The 18,827-nt window shown below is 44.8% G+C and overlaps 1 protein-coding gene across 1 annotated transcript in view; it reads right to left on the reverse strand.

Annotated features, from left to right (window-relative positions):
* Window positions 1-4,583: 4,583 nt before the first annotated feature.
* EXT1 (exostosin glycosyltransferase 1) overlaps window positions 4,584-18,827 on the reverse strand; it is a 326,984-nt gene continuing 312,740 nt past the window's right edge. Inside the window, exons 9-11 of the mRNA XM_061605523.1 lie at window positions 13,130-13,290; window positions 7,681-7,852; window positions 4,584-5,100 (exon numbers count right to left, since the gene is read on the reverse strand). Coding sequence (XP_061461507.1) covers window positions 4,915-5,100; window positions 7,681-7,852; window positions 13,130-13,290 — 519 coding nt within the window. The 3' untranslated portion in view covers window positions 4,584-4,914. The remainder of the gene's footprint in view (window positions 5,101-7,680; window positions 7,853-13,129; window positions 13,291-18,827) is intronic.

The following is an 18,827-nucleotide window of genomic DNA, read 5'->3' on the forward strand; positions in this document are numbered from 1 at the left end:
GTACCCATCAAATTTCATACAGTAGGTAGGCAGGTTCTAATCTAAATTCCTGAGATTATTAGGAGACCCCTATTCTCCCTCACAGAGCTACAATTCCCAGAGTTTCCTGGGAAGAGAGTTAGATTGCTAAACCACCCCAAGAACTGTAGGTCTGTGAGGACAGGGTCTCCTAACAAGTCTCAGCAGCACCCTTAACAAAACTCTTGCGGGGGGGAAAAAGTATAAGGGATGAGCACCACTCAAAGCCCAAGGCAGAATGAGCATGGACTTCAGGGAGAGGATTTTCTCAGCTCTAACCTGGAGGTGTTGGAAACGGAACTGAGCTTCGAACCTTTTACGTGCAAAGCATATGCCCTACCACTGAGCTACCGGAGGGGGGCTTCCACAGCCTCCACCATTATGCACGCACACACACATGCTGCACATTGCACTACTTTTCCCAAAAGATCACATACTACCTTTCCTGCATGGATTGATGTTATTATTAATTTATTTATTTATTTTTGATTTATATCCCGCCCTTCCTCTCAGCAGGAGCCCAGGACTGCAATTTAGCCATTGTAAGGAACCTCTGAGCTGGAAAGTTATGTTGTTAACAAAAATTAACACACAATTAAAAAGGAAAAAGTGTGCTACTTTTCTTTGAGCACCATGAAACCAAACACATACACATAGAGAACACACACAGAGCTATGCAAAAAGCTGATTTTGTGCACAACCAGAGTTGCAGCTCTGTAATACAGACAAAGGCGAGAGATGTGTTGAATGCAGGCATCTTTGTCACTAAGCTCTTTGCTAGGCTTTTACATACAGTCTGTGTCCAACCTGCTGCATAAACAGCCTGATCTCCAAATTGCCCCATTGCTGTAAGCGTCTTTCATTTTAATGGGGACAGTGCTGGCTGGGGGCCTTTAGAATGGGAATATTTGCTTGGGAGCACATTCCCGCACATGGGGCAACCATTTCCAAGGTAGTGTGCGAGACACATGCTTGCCTAGGCAGTCAATGTGTCTTGGAAACGCCTCACAAAGGAGAAAATGTGCTGTACCTTCCTGAAATCATCCTGGAGTTAAGCTGTTTGTTGTTCTTTGTTTAATTAGCTATCTGTAAACACAAAAAATATTGAAGAGCATTCACATATAGGAAGCCAAATTCATTTGTTTAGCTATTCACCGGAGGAGAACAGGGGAACCTTGCTAATTCAAGTATCAAAGATAAACAGCTCCCATAATTTGATACGTTCTCTCATATTTTACATCATTGCTAACATCTCTTAGGGAACAATTGCACATTACATATTTTGGTTCTAGTTACTTTGCAGCATGAATCTAAGCATGTTTGTTCAGAGGTAAACCCCATTATGTTCCATGGAGCTTACTTCCAGGTAAATTGCAGCTGTGCAGAGCGATATCCTAAGCAAGCCTTCTCAGAAACAAATCCTACTGTGTTTAATAGGGCTTACTCCCAGGAAAATGTGTTAAGAGAATGTGTGGACTGTTACCTTGTGAGACAAAAGGTTAACAACAGTGTTAACAACATGCTAAAATAAAGAGTATAAAGACAGATACTGCTAAAAAAACATTGACAAATAAAAAACATTTCTTTAAATAAATGCCAAAAGCAGGAAATAAGCCCAGGAAAACAGACTGACTGTTAGATGACAAAGGTGTGAAAGAATAAGAGGATAGGGAAATTGCAAAGAAGGTGAAAGAATTCTCTGCATCTGTCCTCACTGTGGAAGATGTAACCGTCTGATTCTGACATAAACTGGTTTATTGTTAAGTTGATGAGCATCAGGCTCGGGCACCCCCAATTCCCTCTGGCATTGTTGCAAGGAGATTGGAAGCTTTCACTTGTTTTTGATTAACCAGTCAGCATTATGTCTGAACCCTAAACTGTGATTGGCCTTAACTATGGTTTATTGATAGAAGCCAGCTTCATGAACCAAGATTTGACATTCACTTCTTTCAGTAAACCAGCAGGAGCCAACATGGTGCCCTCCAGAAGTTGTTGGACTGCAATTCCCATCATCCTTGCCCATTGGCCATGCTGGCTGGGGCTGATGGGAATTGTAGTCCAGCAACATCTGGAGGGCACCATGTTCACTACACCTGCAGTAAACCATAGTTAAAGCAAGTAACTGTTTGTCTACCTTTGGAAGTAACACCAAACTGTGATTAGTGAAAAGCAGAAGGGAAATCTTCCAATTGCCTTTCTGCCAGGCCAGAGGAGGGGAGGGGAGGGAAAAGTGCATGATCCTGAGGTTTGCTCAAGTTTATTCACATGATGCTAGAGCATTATGTTCAAATGAGACCAACATCTTCTCTGTGAGAAATGTGTATGGCAGACCATCCTTGAGAGGTTTGCAGCCCGAGGAAACCAGATTTTCCACCCGCAGCAGTACACCCAACAGAATTCATGAGCTAAGGCTCCAAGAAAATTGTGTAAAACCTCAATCCCCCTTCAGAGTGCTCTCTGATCATTTGTTGTTAGGACCCTTGGGGAGACGCTCTGCATCCTGCCTGAGTTCAGATGAGATAGAGGTCTGCAACAGAAACATCAATCAATAGTACTTTTAGTACACCCACCATCTTAATCATGCTACACTTCTTGATTACTCTAGACACACTCATTACGGTTATATAAAATATATATGGGAAAAGGAGCCAGGAGATTGGACTATCTGGAAAGCTGGTGTGACCAAGAGGTGGCTGCTTGATGCTACTGAGGGGTAATTCCTGGAGGGCTTTGCAGAGCAGACTGGGAAAGTCCCATGATCTTTTTTGCCTCCTAGCCAAGTTCATCCCCCTCCTCAAAAGAGGAAGCTGAAGTAAGGGCCAGCCAAAGACATTTTGCTGCCTGAGGCAAACAAGATGGCATCTCCTCCCTTTCTAGCTGACCATGTCGGCAGTTGACTCGTACTTCAGCAGGCTAGTTTAAGGGGTGCAGGGCAGGCTATGTAGCACACACAGCTCCGTCCACTCCCTGCCCCTCAGAATTTGCCATCTGAGGTGGCTGCCTTGCTCCGCCTAACGGTAGGGCCAGCTCTGACAGAAATCCCTGAATGAGCTGAAGATGGTGGATCAAAGGGGCTTCCTTCCCTAGTAAGATTTGCTTAAAATGGGACTTCTGAGGGCCCAGTTAAGAGGCCTTCTTTTGAGAGAAGAAAGACTGATCTCCTTTCCTTGATTGTCTTACATGGTTTTGTTCCGAGGAGGAGAAATGGGAAGAACTCTTGCATGTCCACGGAGGCCTGGAGCCTTACATTTCAGATCTGTGATATGTAGTCAGGCATATTTTTCTTTTTTGTGGGTCATTCTGAGTAGAGTAATTTGTGAAGATTGTTTTTTTTGTATTTGAGGTGCTCAATTGGAATTTCACTTTACCTACATGATTAATAGCCAGGTTCTTCCAGAAATTCAAGAAGGAAACCAGTATGCCTTTTTGTAAATGCTAATACAATCAAGATCATTTAGCCTAACTGTATGAAATTAGTCATGGCGCTTCTAGGCCTTGAGTGCCATAATCCTGCCAAATTTGAGAAGTGTCCAAAGCACAGCAGTATAAAAAGAATTCCCATCTGTTTCTTCCATTTGCAGCCTTTTCCCCCCATAACATACCTTTGCTCTGCTCCTTTCCCCTTGTATCTTTAAATACATCCAAAAATTTGAGGGGATAGCACAGGACATGCCTTTTCTGTTTTTGTTTGCAAAAGATCTGTTGTGTACTAATCAAGTTATAAGGTTATGAAAATATGCTTATGAACAAAGGAGAAGGAAGAAAATACTGTCTTCTGTGCCCCCGGGCAAAGGGAGAGAACGAGGAGCTCTGCCTAGGCAACTTCTGACTCTGGAGAAGGAGGGAACATAGGTGCAGGAAGATAGGTAGCTGCCTCATGCTGAGTCACGCCATTGGTCCATCTAGCTTTGTACTGTCTACACTGACTAGCAGAGGCTCTCCAAGGTTTCAGAGAGAGGACACTCCCAGCCCTACCTGGCTGAAGACTGAAGCAGAGACCTTCTGCATGAAAAGCACAGACTCTGCCACTGAGCTATGGCCCTTACCAATCCCAATGAAGATCCTCAACAGCAAGAGTAGCTGCTACTCCCAAGAGAAAGCCCTTGGCCTACAACTCTATAGCACACCTTGTTTCTTTCTTGCTGTTTGGCTTCTGCTTAAGCAACTGTTGGTGGAATGGGCTGTCTCTGTCTGGCACGGTGGGAGACCTCTCCCAAGAGCTTTCACTGAAGTGGCTATATATGGCAGGTATTTTTTTTCCTCCAGCATCAGTGGCACTATGGGAGCAGAGGGCTATTGCCTTCCTGCCCTGCTTATGGGCTTCCCACAGGCATCTGGTTGGTTATTTTGGGAAGCAGAAGGCTGGACTCAGTAGGTCCTTGGGTCTGATCCAGTAGGGTTCTGTTTACCAACAAAAATAAAAAATAACCCCTCCATGCACACACAACAAATTTAGTATTTTTTTAAAAAAAAGAGGCCTTTTTACAAGAACATTTTCAAAAAGCCTGTTGCCTTTGAAATACTCAACAACAATAAACACAATTCTGATTAAAGAAAGAACTCTGTTTTTAATAGGGTTTTTATCATTAAAAAAGTTTAAACCTGCATAGCAATCATTTCAAAAAATAATTATTTAATGTTCCATAATGAAACTGTACACAGCCTAGTCTTGAGCAACCTGCAGCCGGTGAGGTGGCTTTGAAGAAGTCCAACACAAGGAGGTTTCCCTTTGGAGCCAGCGCTAGTTGGCTTTTCCATTGGCAAGTTAAAAGAGTTTGCATTTTGTGTTTCTGTTTTGTTCTTGGTTCAGTCTGGCTCCACGAGTCAGTGGGTTTGTGCTGGGCCACCCGAACAGTCCGGATCCCCCCTCTCCCTCCCCCCTTTAAGCAGGGCTCCTCAAAGTCGTTCAATGTCTCGATATTTCTTCCTCAGGATGGAGACTTGATCTTTAAAGAGCACAGGATCGAGCCTCATCTGAGAATGGATCAGCGGCATATAGCCAAACCAGCTGGCAAAAGTGTTCATGCAGCTCTGCCGCTGAGCAAAGTGGTCTGGGTCAGCCCACCGAGAAGCCCTGGAAGTCTGCAAGAGAAATTAAGCAAACAGTGGGTCAACGAACAGACCTGCAACGTTCGATCAATCACCTAGATCAGAAGAGGCACTCCCGATGTTTCGGAACCAGAACTCCCTTCAGCCCCAGCAAGCATCGTCACTGGCCAGGGATGATGGGAGCTGTAGTTCAGAAACATTGGGAGGGCCAAGGTTCCCCACACCAAATTTAGATGGATTGATTTTTAAAAAAAACACAATTAAAATCAGCAAAAAAGATGCTCCCACAGTTAATCCAACTGCAGATTAAAATAATGCTAATATTAGAAAGTATTTATAAAAACTGCATACGAGAAGCCCCATCTAAAATGAGGTGCTCACTTTTAATCTCATTTTTTAATTGTTATTTAAGATAATTTTGGGTTGCTTTTCTGAGCAAATACCTGTCCAAAGTGGCTTACAATAAAAATAAAATGAAAAACTTTAAAAATTAAAAACCACAATTCAGAAACAGCAGGGCTCTTCTTATGTTCCTGTCCTGTGGACCTTACGGCTCACAGAACAAACCAAATCCCATTCCAGTGGCTGAGTAGAGTGGTACATCTTTCATTGCTCCACGCTATGTGTGTGGTCAGCCCATGGGTGCACTGAGAAAAATGGGTGGAATTACAGCCGATATCACACAAAGCGCAGATAATGGAATCTTTGAATCACATACAATGACACTCCTCAATACCCACATGTGTCCAGGGGAAAGCTGGACATATTTGATACAAGACCTCTCAGCTGCCATGCCTAAGTAGCCAGTGGGCTGGTTCACACATAACATTAAACCATGGTTTTGTGTTATGTACGTGAGCCTCTGTGAGCCCAAGCAAAGCCTTACGCTTAAGCACTCTCCACTCACTGCCTCTTCCATGGCTGGGAGGAGTAACAAAAAGATTCAGTTCAGCAATCCCCAGATTCCTATCTTCTTGTTACATACGAACCAGGAACTGTAGTTCAAAATAAACCTCCGTTTTTTAAACAAGCCAGTTTCACAAACTATGGTTTGAAGGTGGCTTGTTTTGCAATTGACTAAAGTTTTATGTTAAACTACCATTGGAAGTAGTTTAAGAGAAACCTGAATTGTAGCGTATTCCTCCTCCCAGCCATGCAGCTTGGGAGGGGGTAAGGGAGAGCACTCAAGCCAGAGGCTTTGCTTGGGCTTGCAGAATATCATGCATGTAATTCCAAATCATGGCTTTGTGTTACGTGTGAGCCAGGGCTGTGTGTCACGGAGAAGGAAACTTCATTAATTACTATGTGGTAATCCTAAAGTGCCAGCAGAAGCTTCCAAATTCCTCCCCGCAACAGCATCCATCCTTGTAGCGTTAAAACATGGCTTAGTGTTACTTGTGAACTGGGTCACTAGGAAATACATTGACACATGTTTATCCGAACAGACTACCCAAAGAGTATTTTGACCTAGCAAGTTTCAGCCATATTAAAAATGAATGCCACTTAAAAGGAATGCTGCACATGAGAATAACTGTAGTTTAATTCACCAACTCCCAGGCAAAAGTCAAATATGTACATTTGATCAATGACAACTTATCTGTGGGCAGCACCCTTAAGGTTTAGGAAACCCAGAAAAGGAAAGACTACTTGCCAAGAAGAAACCACACATTGTATCACTACAGTTAACACAAGCTGCTGAATTGTTTGGGGGCAGCAAAGAAGCAATTCTGATGTGATCTTCTCATTTTCTTATGAGAAATGACTAAAGAATCATTTCAAAAATAGAAAACCACATCTGTTGCAACGCAGTTTGAGAACATTTCTTCTCTCAGATGATGACATCAAGTTATTTTTTGAACAGCACAAAGTTTTCATTTTATTTATATATATTAATTATTTTGCAGGGTTTTAACAACACAAAGTGTTAGGGTTTTATTTTAGACTTGTAAATGTTCTCCCACTTGTGGCAGTTAAGAATGGCCACCAGCTGAAGAACAATCAGGATAGCCTTTGTTAAGAGAAGGGATTCATTTTTTAAAATTCATTTTAGGCTCTGGATGTGTTGCAGAAGACTAAAGTAGGAGCATGTGGGCAGGGAGGAATGCTAGTAAGGCTTTTTGTGAACTAGAAACTCGTGTGGGCCTTTTTATGAGTCTTGTGTGGTTGATTTCACTGGTGATACAGCCCTCCGAAATGTGAAGTGACAAGCATGCATGCTCTCAATCATATTTGATGCAAACTCGGGCTTTCAGGATAGATTTCATACACTATTTACATGATAATTGCAGTTAACATGTGAAAAAGCTCGCTCTGGTTATCCCATTATTAAACCATCAGAATTACGCGTTACCAAATTGTGCCATTTCCCAACATGGTAGCCCAGATGGGATGAAAGATAACCAGCCGGTTGTTTGCTGACTGCCAGACAATAAACCTGGAACCAGGCCCATTCAGATATGTACGTATAACTCTCTGCACTTGAATATGGCACGCTAAGTGGCTAGCTGTGAATGTGTGGGCTCACCCTGTCACATTCGAAATGGCAGTTCAGTTAGCTAACAGCATTAAGGAATGTTTTACACAAGACGGTTAAGTCTGACTCTGGACACGTACCTGTCCCATCATGGTTTCCTTATATTGTTTTTTCTGTGTTACTTTGATTGGAGGCAATTTTGTCACAGCGGACACTAAAAAGTTCATCAAAATGTCCTCACAATTGGCCAGTTGGTCCACCATGTTCTTCAGGCTGGCAGGCAAGAAATGAGTGTACAGGTAGTGATAATATCTGTAAAAACAAAAAACCCATCAGTTGAGTATCCAATAGGAGGCCGGATGCAGTCAGGCTGCATGGCTCTTAACAGTGCATTTAGGTGCCAGTGAATTTTATTTATCTTATGTATTTAAAATATTTCTATCCCGCCCTTCTACCCTTCAATAGGGCACTCAGGGCAGCTGCAATAGAACAGCACATAAAAATACAATTAAAATACATAAAATGCATTATGCAAACACACACATACAAACATACGTACATGTATATATGTGCGTACACATATGAGGGAGTGAGAATAAAAGAACGTAAAAGATTAAAGGATAAAAAACTTTAAACAGTGTCTGGCTGACCCGTCAGTCAGTGTCAATACTTTTGTAGACCATATGGATGCATAGGAAGTGTCATGATGCCAGGGTGAGGGTGTTAGTACATTTAGCCCAGGATTCTCTGCTTTGGAATGGGTCTCAGGGGCTTCAGGAAGAGGTCCTTTTAGCCAGACTGGCTAGGTACGGAACCTTGCAGCTTCTGTGTTCAAGAGGTGTGCTGTCCATAAAGTCTACAGTCCATAGCTAGGGGTGGTTACCTCTTATGCACCCTGAGGCATAAGGCAAGGGCGGCTGAAAAAACTGGGCATGGTTTGTCTGGAAAAGGGAAGATTAAGGGGAGACATAACAGCAACCATCAACGTTCTGAAGGGCCGTCACACAGAAAATGGATCAGGCTCGTTCTCTGCTGCTCCAGAGAGCAAGGGTGGAAATTGCAGGGAAGCAGACTTCAGCTGCGCATTAGGAGAAACTCCCTAGTGGTAAGAGTGGAACAAACTGCCTTGGACATGCTGGGTTCTCCTTTGATTGAGGTATTTAGGTAGAGGCAAATTGGCCATCTGTCATAGGAAGCTGCCATACTGAGTCAGACCACTGGTCCATCTAACTCAGTATTGTCTACACTGACTGGCAGTGGTTTTTCAGGGTTTCAGGCAGAGGTATCTCTCAGACCTACATGGAGATGCTGGGGATTGAACCCTGGAGCCTTCTATGCCCAAAGCAGATGCTCTACCACTGAGCTATGGCTCCTCCCAAAGATCTGGCCTACTGGGTCAAAAAGGTTCTCCATCTCTGGTCTACACTGACTGGTAGTAGCTCACCAGGATTTCAGATTCAATCTCTCCCAACCTTACTTGGGAGATACTGGGGATTGAACCTCGGAACTTGTGCATGCAAAGCTGATGCTCTACCACTGACCTTTAGCCCTTTCCCGGAATGCCATAGTTGTATCCTGCACTGCAGATCCTATATTAAGCAAGGTGTTGGAATAGATGGCCTCTAATGTCATTTCCAACTCTATAATTCTATGAGTCTCCACAGCATTCAGTATAAATATATTGAGTGTAATTAGGTAGGGGCCATTATTACTATTGTTGTTGTTCATTAGATTTGTTAGTTGTTACCTGAAGGTCTCCAAATGAATTACAATACATTTAAAACAAATATATAGATATTATACCATAAAAACAGAACATCATAACCGACATACATATGCATCACGCTATGATGATGATGCTTTTTTCCCTCTCAAAGCAACGTAAAACACTAAACACAGGGGGGAAAACAATCTAAAACACAAAAGATCTCTCTCTCTCTCTCTCTCCCTCCCTCCCTCCTTACCAGAACAGATCCAACTTAGCCCCCTCCCACTAATGGATAAGCAAAAAAAGGTCCAAAGTCCTGGGTGAACAGGCATGTTTTTGCCTGACATGGCCTAAAACCAGGTAGTGATGGCACCAGGCATGACTCCTTGGGCAGAGGATTCCAGAACCACCACTGAGAAGGCCTGTTCTCGTGTCACCACCTTCCGTACCTCCCTCAGAGTGGCCACATGGAGAAGGGCCTCAGCAAAAGAACGCATGGCCTGGGTTAGTTCGTGTTATTATTTGTTACTCACCCTCCATTGGTCAGTTTATATCTAAAAGAGACAGTTCAACAAAACAAGTAAACAATCCCATCTCAGGGCAGAAAATATTTACTCACAAGGAGTCAGTTTATATTCCTTTAGGATTATGGAAGTCCTTATACATTTAAAATAGACGCAATCTTATCAGGTGAAGGGGTCACTGAGGTAATCAATGAATGTTCATCTGAGACTGGGCTACTTTCAGTTCAGGATGGTCGCCCAAGCCCCCTTCCCTCCTTGTGCCCAGTGAGCAAGCCCAGAAACGGCATGTCCAAGTGAAGGGGAAATGGTTTCCCCTCTCACTGGCAGACTCCATCTCCATCCTTTTCCTCTTCCTTAGACATTTTCACTTGGGATAGATGAGAGGCAAATATGTGGGGAATGGGACAAGACTCACCACCCACCTCTTGCCTGTGCCCTTCTGACAATGGGTGGAAATTGGGAAGGACCATAGCTCAGCGGTAGAGCATCTGCTTTGCATGCAGAAAGCCCCAGGTTCCATCCCCAACAGCTTCAGGTAGATTTGAGAAAAGCTCCTGCCTGAAACTCTGGAGAGCTGCTGCCAGTCAGAGTAGACAATACTGAGCCCAGATGGACCAATGGACTGACTCAGTAGAAGACAGCTGCCTATATTCCTAGCTTCCTAAAACAGTTGACCAATAGTAGCTGCTTAACAACATGTGATGTAACTGTTGAAGAACAGAGGAAGCCAATGTGGTGCCCTCCAGATGTTGTTGGACTACAACTCCCTTCATCCCTGACCATTGGCCATGCTGGCTGGAGCTGATGGTAGTAGTAGTCCACAACATATGGAGGGCACTGCATTGGCTGCCCGTGTTCTAGACAGGCAGAGTGGGGATGATGGTCTATAGCTTCTGGTTACACAGTAAGTCCAGCGTTGACAAACCTGCAACTGTCTGATAAACTGGATGTTGACCTAGAAGCCCAGTAAAGCAGTCCAGAGGCTTTCATTCTTTTTAAAGTGGCTAGTGTATGAATAGTGATACCCGAAACTCTATCATTAATCCTTCCAAACAATCTGAGGAATCACAGAGGTGGAAAGAGGAGGGAAGAGGGTTGGTGTGTATGCGGGGGGGGGACACATGAAGTACTCTTTTTATATGTGTGTTTGCAGGGAGGGGAACAGATTTGACCAGGGGTTATCAGTTGTGGACCCTTCATCTAAGGAGACCTGACTCTTGGCCCTACGATTCTGCTGTGGGCCTGACAAAAATTAGATTTTGCCTGGGGCTGTCCTTCAAAGGAAAGAGAAAAGAGAATACATTGACAACTCATTTGAATGTAATATGAGGCTTCCTTCAGCAACTCTGTTCTTCTGCAATCCCAATAAACAAACAATTCCAAACAACCCTGAATCACAAGGACCACACCAGTACACTGCAGCGGTGGCTGGCTTAATATATTTGATGGTCAGCCAACACAAACCTTGAGTTGCTGGGGGCAAGTCCATCTTTCCTTGATGTCAAGGGGTGTTTTAGCTCAGCCCTTTTGATTAATTTGGGGGATTCTTTGAGGTCTATAATTTCCCCATGAAAGGGAACATTTAGACTGTTTTTGTAGTACAAATGGCATCAAAGAGATCCAGAAAAACATAGTAATGATTACCAGAACCTGAAACTGGGAATTAAAGTCATCTACTAAGGAGAAACTCAAACCTAATCCCTGTAGAATCTCCCTTGGTGTTTTAAGATTTGCTATGTAAACACAAAAATGAACAATGTAATAGGAGAGGAAAAGACAGAAGTGATCAAAGTCATGGTTCCATCTATAAACCATTTCCACCTATTTTTAACAGGTGTCAAAGCTCAGCCCTAGGACCAGGTGAATAAACATCTCTGAGCATGTGAAAAGTGTCTCACCACCAACCAAAACCAGCTCACAAAGAGCTTCTATAGATCTGAGGGCACTTTTCCAAGCCACCCAACCCAAGACATTATGTTTATGGAGAAGTAAGACAGATTCAGGTCACTGTTGGTGACATAACTGGCAAAGAGTTGCATTGTGGGAGACTTGGTACAACAGAATTGCATTGTGGGGGAGTTGGTACTGTAGCATAAACAAAGATACAGAGGAATCCATCCCTGGAAATCAGAAGAATCCATCCCTGGAAATCAGTATTTAGTTTAGATAAAAGGTGAGTCAGAGGTGACACAACAGAAGTGTATAAAATTATGCATGGCATGGAGAAAGTGGATAGAGAAAAGCTTTCCCCCCCTCTGTCATAACACTAGAACTTGTGGACATCTGAATGTTGGAAGATTCAGGACAGACAAAATAAAGTACTTCTTCACACAACACATAGTTAAACTATGGAATTCACTTCCACAAGAGGCAGTGATGGCCACCAACTTGGATGGATTTAAAAGATTAGATAAATTCATGGAGGAAAAGGCTATTAATGGCTAATAGCCATGATGGCTATGCTCTGCCTCCATAGGTGGAGGCAGTATGCTTCCGAATACTGGTTGTTGGAAACTGCAGGAGGGGAGCGTGCTCTTTGCACTCAGGTCCTGCTTGTGGGTTTCCCATGGGCAACTGGTTGGCCACTGTAAGAACAGGATACTGGACTAGATGGACCATTGGCCTGATCCAGCAGGCTCTTCTGATGTTCCTATGAATTAGGTGGATTTGCATCAAAATGCGGACTCAACCAAATTTCTCCCCCATCCTCTTATGTTCTTAGTAGCAGCATTTGGCTATAGCAGAAAAAAAAAGTGGATCCAGTGGTACCTTTAAGACTACAGTGCCCATAATGAGCCATGCTGGCTGGCACTGATGAGAGCTGGAATCCAACAACATCTGGAGGGCCACACGATCCCCATCCCTGGACTAGGGACTTCCCTGGGGAAGGGCTGTAGCTCACTGGTAGAGCATCTGCCTTGCATGCAAAAGGTCCCACATTCAACCCCCTGGCATCTCCAGTTAGAGCTCAGAATGTCCCATCTGAAGCCCCAGAGAGCCTCTGCCAGTCAGTGTAGGCAATATTGAGCTAGATGGACCAATGGTCTGACTTGGTATAAGGCGGCTTTCTATGTTCCTGCTCACCCTTCACTGAATTGTGAGGAGAATGTGAGTTGGGAACAGGAACAGAATGAAGGATTGCATGTTCCCTTCTCCTGTATGCCCCTCCTCTAAGTGTGCCAGCTCATCCAGTTTCCCCACATTTTGGCATTCTGTGTGTCCATCATAAACATGGGTTAAAATCCAACTCTGAAAACCCGGTTAAACGGAGTTGCTCAGAGTGAAGGTGGGAGTGTGCCCAAGCAATATTTCTCTTTAAAGCTGGTTTTAAACACAGGTGATGGTCTTGATTCTTACTTGTGGTAAATAGCAGCTCCGGTCAATACCATGGAATAGTCATTAGTCCATTTAGATGTGTAGCCCCACCTCTCCTTGGTGTTGTCCCAAAAATGGCTGCGGGCAGGGTAGCCTACAATCCTCTCTGGGAAGCTCTGCCAAACCGTAAAGGCAAAATCCACCTGCAGGCAAGGAAAGCAAACAGAACGTATGTGGCAAGTGGTAATCAAACAGCCTCAAAAATGTCAGCAAAACAAAATATTACCTTTCCACTAATTTATAATTTGCAATCTTGGGAACTGTTGCAAAACATTAATTCTGTGTATTCATCAGTAAATTAAACTGACTGCTTGACATTTTGCCCTGTAATTATGCACATTTTAATGTTTTCCTGTTAACAGGAGTCGGGAGCTCCAGAGAATCGCATTAACATTTTGTAGGCACGACTTGTGCACAGAAAAAGTTTACAAGTGGCAGAGAATTGTGTGTGCATGGGAATCGTGTGTTTACTGGTGTGAACAAGAAAGTTGCTGCTTTTATTCACTTTCATTGAAGGAGGAAAAAAAAGTGCCACTGTTTCCTTCTGTTGAAAATGTCAGTCTTCTATTCTCTCCATCCAGCTAAACATCAGCTTACCACACACACCTCACCACCCTTTAAAAAGATTTCTTAAGTTAGCTTCAGTGGGCAAGCAAAACAGATGGTGAACACAGGAGTGCCTACCACAACTCCCATAATGCACTCCTGTGGCTGACTTCCTATGAGAAACCAGGGGTCCACAGCATCCTTGCTGAAGTGATGCATTATGGGAGTTTCACCACATTCAAATGAAAACATCTTCTTTCACTGAGTCTATTTTATGGGGGATTCAAATGAAGATGTAATGGGAAGGGTACATGAAAAAAGTAAGTACCCCCTCCTTTTCTTCTTCCAGTTATTATCAGATCTTTCTGCATTGAAAGTTAGTTTGGAAAAGTGAGGGACAACACACACATCCTGAGGCTGGGTCACATGCCAAATGATGAATCTGGTTTTTGGAGTCAAGGGTGGGCCATGAGCTAGCATAACCTCATCCCACTATAGCGTTCAAACTCTCCCTACCATCTAGGGCAAGGGTGGGCAACCTGTGGCCCATGGCATAATTTCAAAAGCCCTCTGCAAGCGATCAGTTCAGACCTCTGGCAAGAGCACTCTAGCCATCTCTTGGCAGCCTGTTAGGTGAGGAAGGGGGTGGCATCCACTTTTGGCTCTGTCCCTGCCCTATGCTGCCCTGACAGCTGACCCCTAATGGAGCATGGCCCGTGACAAAAAAAAGAAAGCTTCCCTATCAATGATCAAGGCGGCGGCGGGGGGAACCTTTTTAAAGACTGAGGGCCACATTCCCTTCTAGACAACTTCCCAAGGGCCATATGGCAGTGGTGGGCAGAGCCAGAGGCAAAAGTGGGTGAGGCGACAAATATACATTTTGTCTTTGTACAGCAAGCGACTTTCTACCCATGCGCACGTGCCCCTCTCTAACCACCACCCAGACAAGCAAGAGGCACTCCCCTGCCCCTCATCTAGGGACTCCAATTAGGCCAGTATTGTCCAACTGGCTGGCTGGCAGTGGTACTCCAGTGTCACAGGCAGAGACCTTTCCTGACACCAGCTACCTGATCCTTTTAAGTGGAGATGCCAGGGATTGGGCCTGGTATGCAAAGCAGGTGTTCTAGCACTACGCTTTAGAGATAACCCCCTATAATACCACTTCTTCAGAAAGACAATAATCTTGGTGCTATTAATGATTTCTTCCATTTGACTACATTTTTTGGGGGGGGGTAGGGGTTGCTCTTTACCCAACAAGAAAATCTCACCTTTCCTTTAAATCTGAGAAGAGGTGGGTGCCTACCAGAGAAAAGGCCGTCTCAGTGGTGGCACCCCCATTGCTGAATGCTCTCCCCCAAAGAGGTTCGCCTGGGCCTTCTTTATTGCCTTTTTGGATCCAGGCAAAGACATTTTTATTTTCCTGAGCTTTTTAGATGCAAGCTGGATCTTGTTTTATGCTGCTTTGATAAATGTGTGGCTTTTAGCTTACCCCCTCTCCCGCCTTTTTTTATTGGAATTAGTTTATTATTTCTGTAAACTGCCCTGGGAATATGATTGAAGGGTGGTATAAAAAATAAACAAGTCAGAAATAAAGAAATCAGTGCCCAGTTCTGATGTAGAGGACTTTCTTTCATCTTGACAGTGTTCCTTCTAGACAGGACCGTGTCACATTACCTCCAGCATCACATTGGTGCAAAATCAGGGATGGAGATGTAGCTTAGATATTTGCTGGACTACAACTCCCAGCATCCCTGACCACTGGCCATGCTGGCTGAGGCTGACAGGAGTTGGAGCTGAATAAGATCTGGAGGGCCAGAGGCTCTCCGTTCCCGTGCAAAATGAACGTTAATTATCACTGCAGAAGACATGCTGGATGTGACTCTTCCAGCTCACTTTAATAATTCCCCTCTGAAGTGGAGGTGTTGAAGCAATGCAGGTTATCTGATGTCTGTGGGAGGGACAAGCAAGCCCACCTGCCAGCCTCTTCAGTCTGCTTTCCACCCTTCTCGCAGCCCACACAGATTCCTAATTAGGAGATACACACAAGTCCCTTCCACCACAGGAGATGGAACTTTGGACTCCTACTCGGAGGAATAAAAAGGCTTAATGCTTCATTTCATTATGAATGAAAAGGGCAAAGCCTTCATTACCAATAAAAGATGAAAGAACAGAACGAAGCCATTTGGTTTTGTTTTTCTTTCCAGGTTTTATCATTCAAACTTGAAAGCAGGTTTCAAACAGGAAAATATTGTCAAATGCTAAATTGGGGAATAAGAGGCTGCTTGCCGTCTGGCATGGGATTCAAGAAGCTTTAAAACAGCCTTCCCCAGCCTGGTGATCTCCAGATCTTTTGAACTTCCCATCAGCCCCACCCAAGACGGCCAATAGTCAGGGATGATGGAGTTGTACTCCAGCATCATCTGGAAAGCCCCAGGTTGGGGAAGGCTGCTTCAAAATATCTTGACTTCATCAACAACGGCTCTGGGTTCACGTCAGTCCTACAAGATAATGGTGATTAGACTCATAAGCTATATGGAGCCTCCTACGTGGGAAAGGAGTCCCTGGCCTGTTTCTGCAGATTCATAAGTAAGGAAGCATCCAAGCACACTTAATGCAGGTATGCACCAGGATGAGCCACCCTCAGAAGAAGTCACTTGTGGTGCCTCTGCATGAGTCACTGTGCAGGGATGTCTCAGGAAGCACACCCAGCGCAGCAACCCAAAAGTTGAATGAATGTACATTTTATCTTTGTAAAGTAGCTTAGTTTCTACACGCCCCTCTCTATTCTTCATCCAGACAAGCAAGGCGCATCATCAGTGCTCATCTTCCAGCCAGGCAAAAGCACTCACGGAGGGTGCAAAACAGAGCCAGTAGTGGGTGCAGCTGGGGTGTGTTCCAAGGGTCAGATGGAGAGGCTTTGTGGGCTGCATTTAGCCCCCAGGTCTGGGGTTTCCCATCCCTGGCATACCAGAGCACCACCAGGGGCGGGAGGGACTGCTATTTTACAAAAACTGCTTAGAGGTCTTGATGATTAAGCGGTATATAAATACCGCCCTGGGCTCCTAACGGGAGGAAGGGTGGGATATAAATCAAATAATAAACAAATAAATATAAATCTTGTTAAAATAAATCTCAGCAGTGTCTATAGGAGAGGTGAGTCCTGCTCCCTAAAATGTGTACCAAACTACACTAACTTCACTCTATATCTGCACAGTACCGTGTGGGGTCCAGTTCAACAGAGCTTCCATCAGTGCAAGATCCAATTGCCTTTTATCTTCCTACACTACCATGTTTCTCAGCAGAAGCATTTACACATAGTGCGATGATGAGAGGCGAGGCAGAGTGGCAGTGGTATTGCTGCTCGCTCAAGGTGCCACCGCAAGGGAAGCAGCAGCAGCAGAGGGTGAGTTGCGTGGGTTGCCTGGTGGGGTCGCGTGGGTCACCCACTGGTGGAGATGTGCACGGCGAGCAGATCAGTGGGGCAGAAGTGAATGAGGTGCCTGGTGGTGGCAGCTAGTCCTGACCAGGCCTGGCCCTTGGTGGGTCAGTTAGTGGGTGGGGGTGGGTGGGGTGACCTGTGGGGGGAAGGGACCCATGGGGAGGAAGGGCTGGAGACCCATGGGGGAGAGGGAGGGCTGGTGACCCATGGAGGAGGGGAAGTATTGGTGATCCATGGGGTGAGTGCTAGTGACCCTTTGGGGAAAGGGAGAGGGAGCACTGGTAACCCATGGGGGGGAGGGAGGTGGGACCACTGGCCACCCATGGGGAGAGGGAGCACTGGTGACCTGTGGGGGGAGGGGGAGTGCTGGGGATCCAGGGAGAGGGGATGAACCGTGGACCCGTGGGGGGGTGCGCTGGCAACAGTAGGTGGGGTTGGCAGGTGAAAAGATCAGGGGAGGAGCAGTTGGATCTCCCAAACACTTGCACTTCCTCAATCTTGGAAGCAACAACAGCTTTATCTCCAAAGCAGGGATGGGGAACCTGTAGCTGTCCAGATATTGCTGGATTACAACTCCCATCATCCCTGACTACTGCCCCAGCTGACTGGGGCTGATGAGAGTTGGGATTCAACAATACCTAGAGGGCCACATGTCCCCCATTCCCTCTGCAAAGCAACAGCATTTGACACTTCCAATGAGAATTTGTCCATTTAAGGGAGAGGATGAAAGAGAGAACAATCTACAGAAAAAGAGGAAAAGGAAAGCGCTAAAATTGAAAGGGAGAATAAAGACCCACAGCTGCCATTAATAATGTATTTCCGATATATTGCAGTCTTATATAAACGGCCACCCATCTCCTCCTTCTCTTTGCAGAAAGAGGTTCTAGAAATCAATACTCATCCCAGTAGTAAAAATTGGTTTTCTACAGTGGGCTTGTGTGTGTGTGTGTCTTTTTCCTTGAGTGCAATCTTCCTCTTGGCACAACAGCTCTCAAGTTTCAAATACAACGAATCTCCTTTCATTTAAAGAGAGATTGGGCTCAGCTCTGATACGTGGGAGGGAGGGAATCAAATATAGGCATCAGTGTGGAAATGTTTGCTTTACAAGCAGAGATGTTGCTCCGAGAGGGCGGCACTAGGCCAGGGTTACGAAAATGTGGCTCTTAAAAAAGGAAAAGAAGTGTTAAGATCAACCAAAAATCCTGTGTTCAGAAAACTTGAATTCTGCAACTTTGCTGCTTTTGTGGAATGTTTTCTGCATCCAACAGACATGAGAAGGAACAAAGTTTTATACAGGACTGAAGGGCCATGACACGACCACTGAATGCAGTTCAACATCTCACCTTCTTTGCCATCTCAATGGAATTATCTGGACTAGAACTGAATGGGAGGAGTAGAGCTGGGTAGCTAAATAGTGTCCTCTCTTTAATTAAAATGGAGCATAGCTCAGTGGTAGAGCATCTACCTTGCATGCAGAAGGTCCTAGGTTCAATCTCTAGTGTTTTCAGGTGGGGCTGGAGAAAGCTCCTGCCTGAAACCCTGAAGAGCTGTTGCCAGTTAGTGTATGACCAAGTGAGGGGGGAACCTTTGGCCCTCCAGATGTTGCTGAATTACAACTCCCATCCCTGGCTATTGGCCATACTTGCTGGGGCTGATGGGGAGTTGTAGTTCAGCAACATCTAGAGGGCCAAAGGT

The sequence above is a fragment of the Rhineura floridana genome, chromosome 1, assembly GCF_030035675.1.
Source record: "Rhineura floridana isolate rRhiFlo1 chromosome 1, rRhiFlo1.hap2, whole genome shotgun sequence".
NCBI lineage: Eukaryota > Metazoa > Chordata > Lepidosauria > Squamata > Rhineuridae > Rhineura > Rhineura floridana.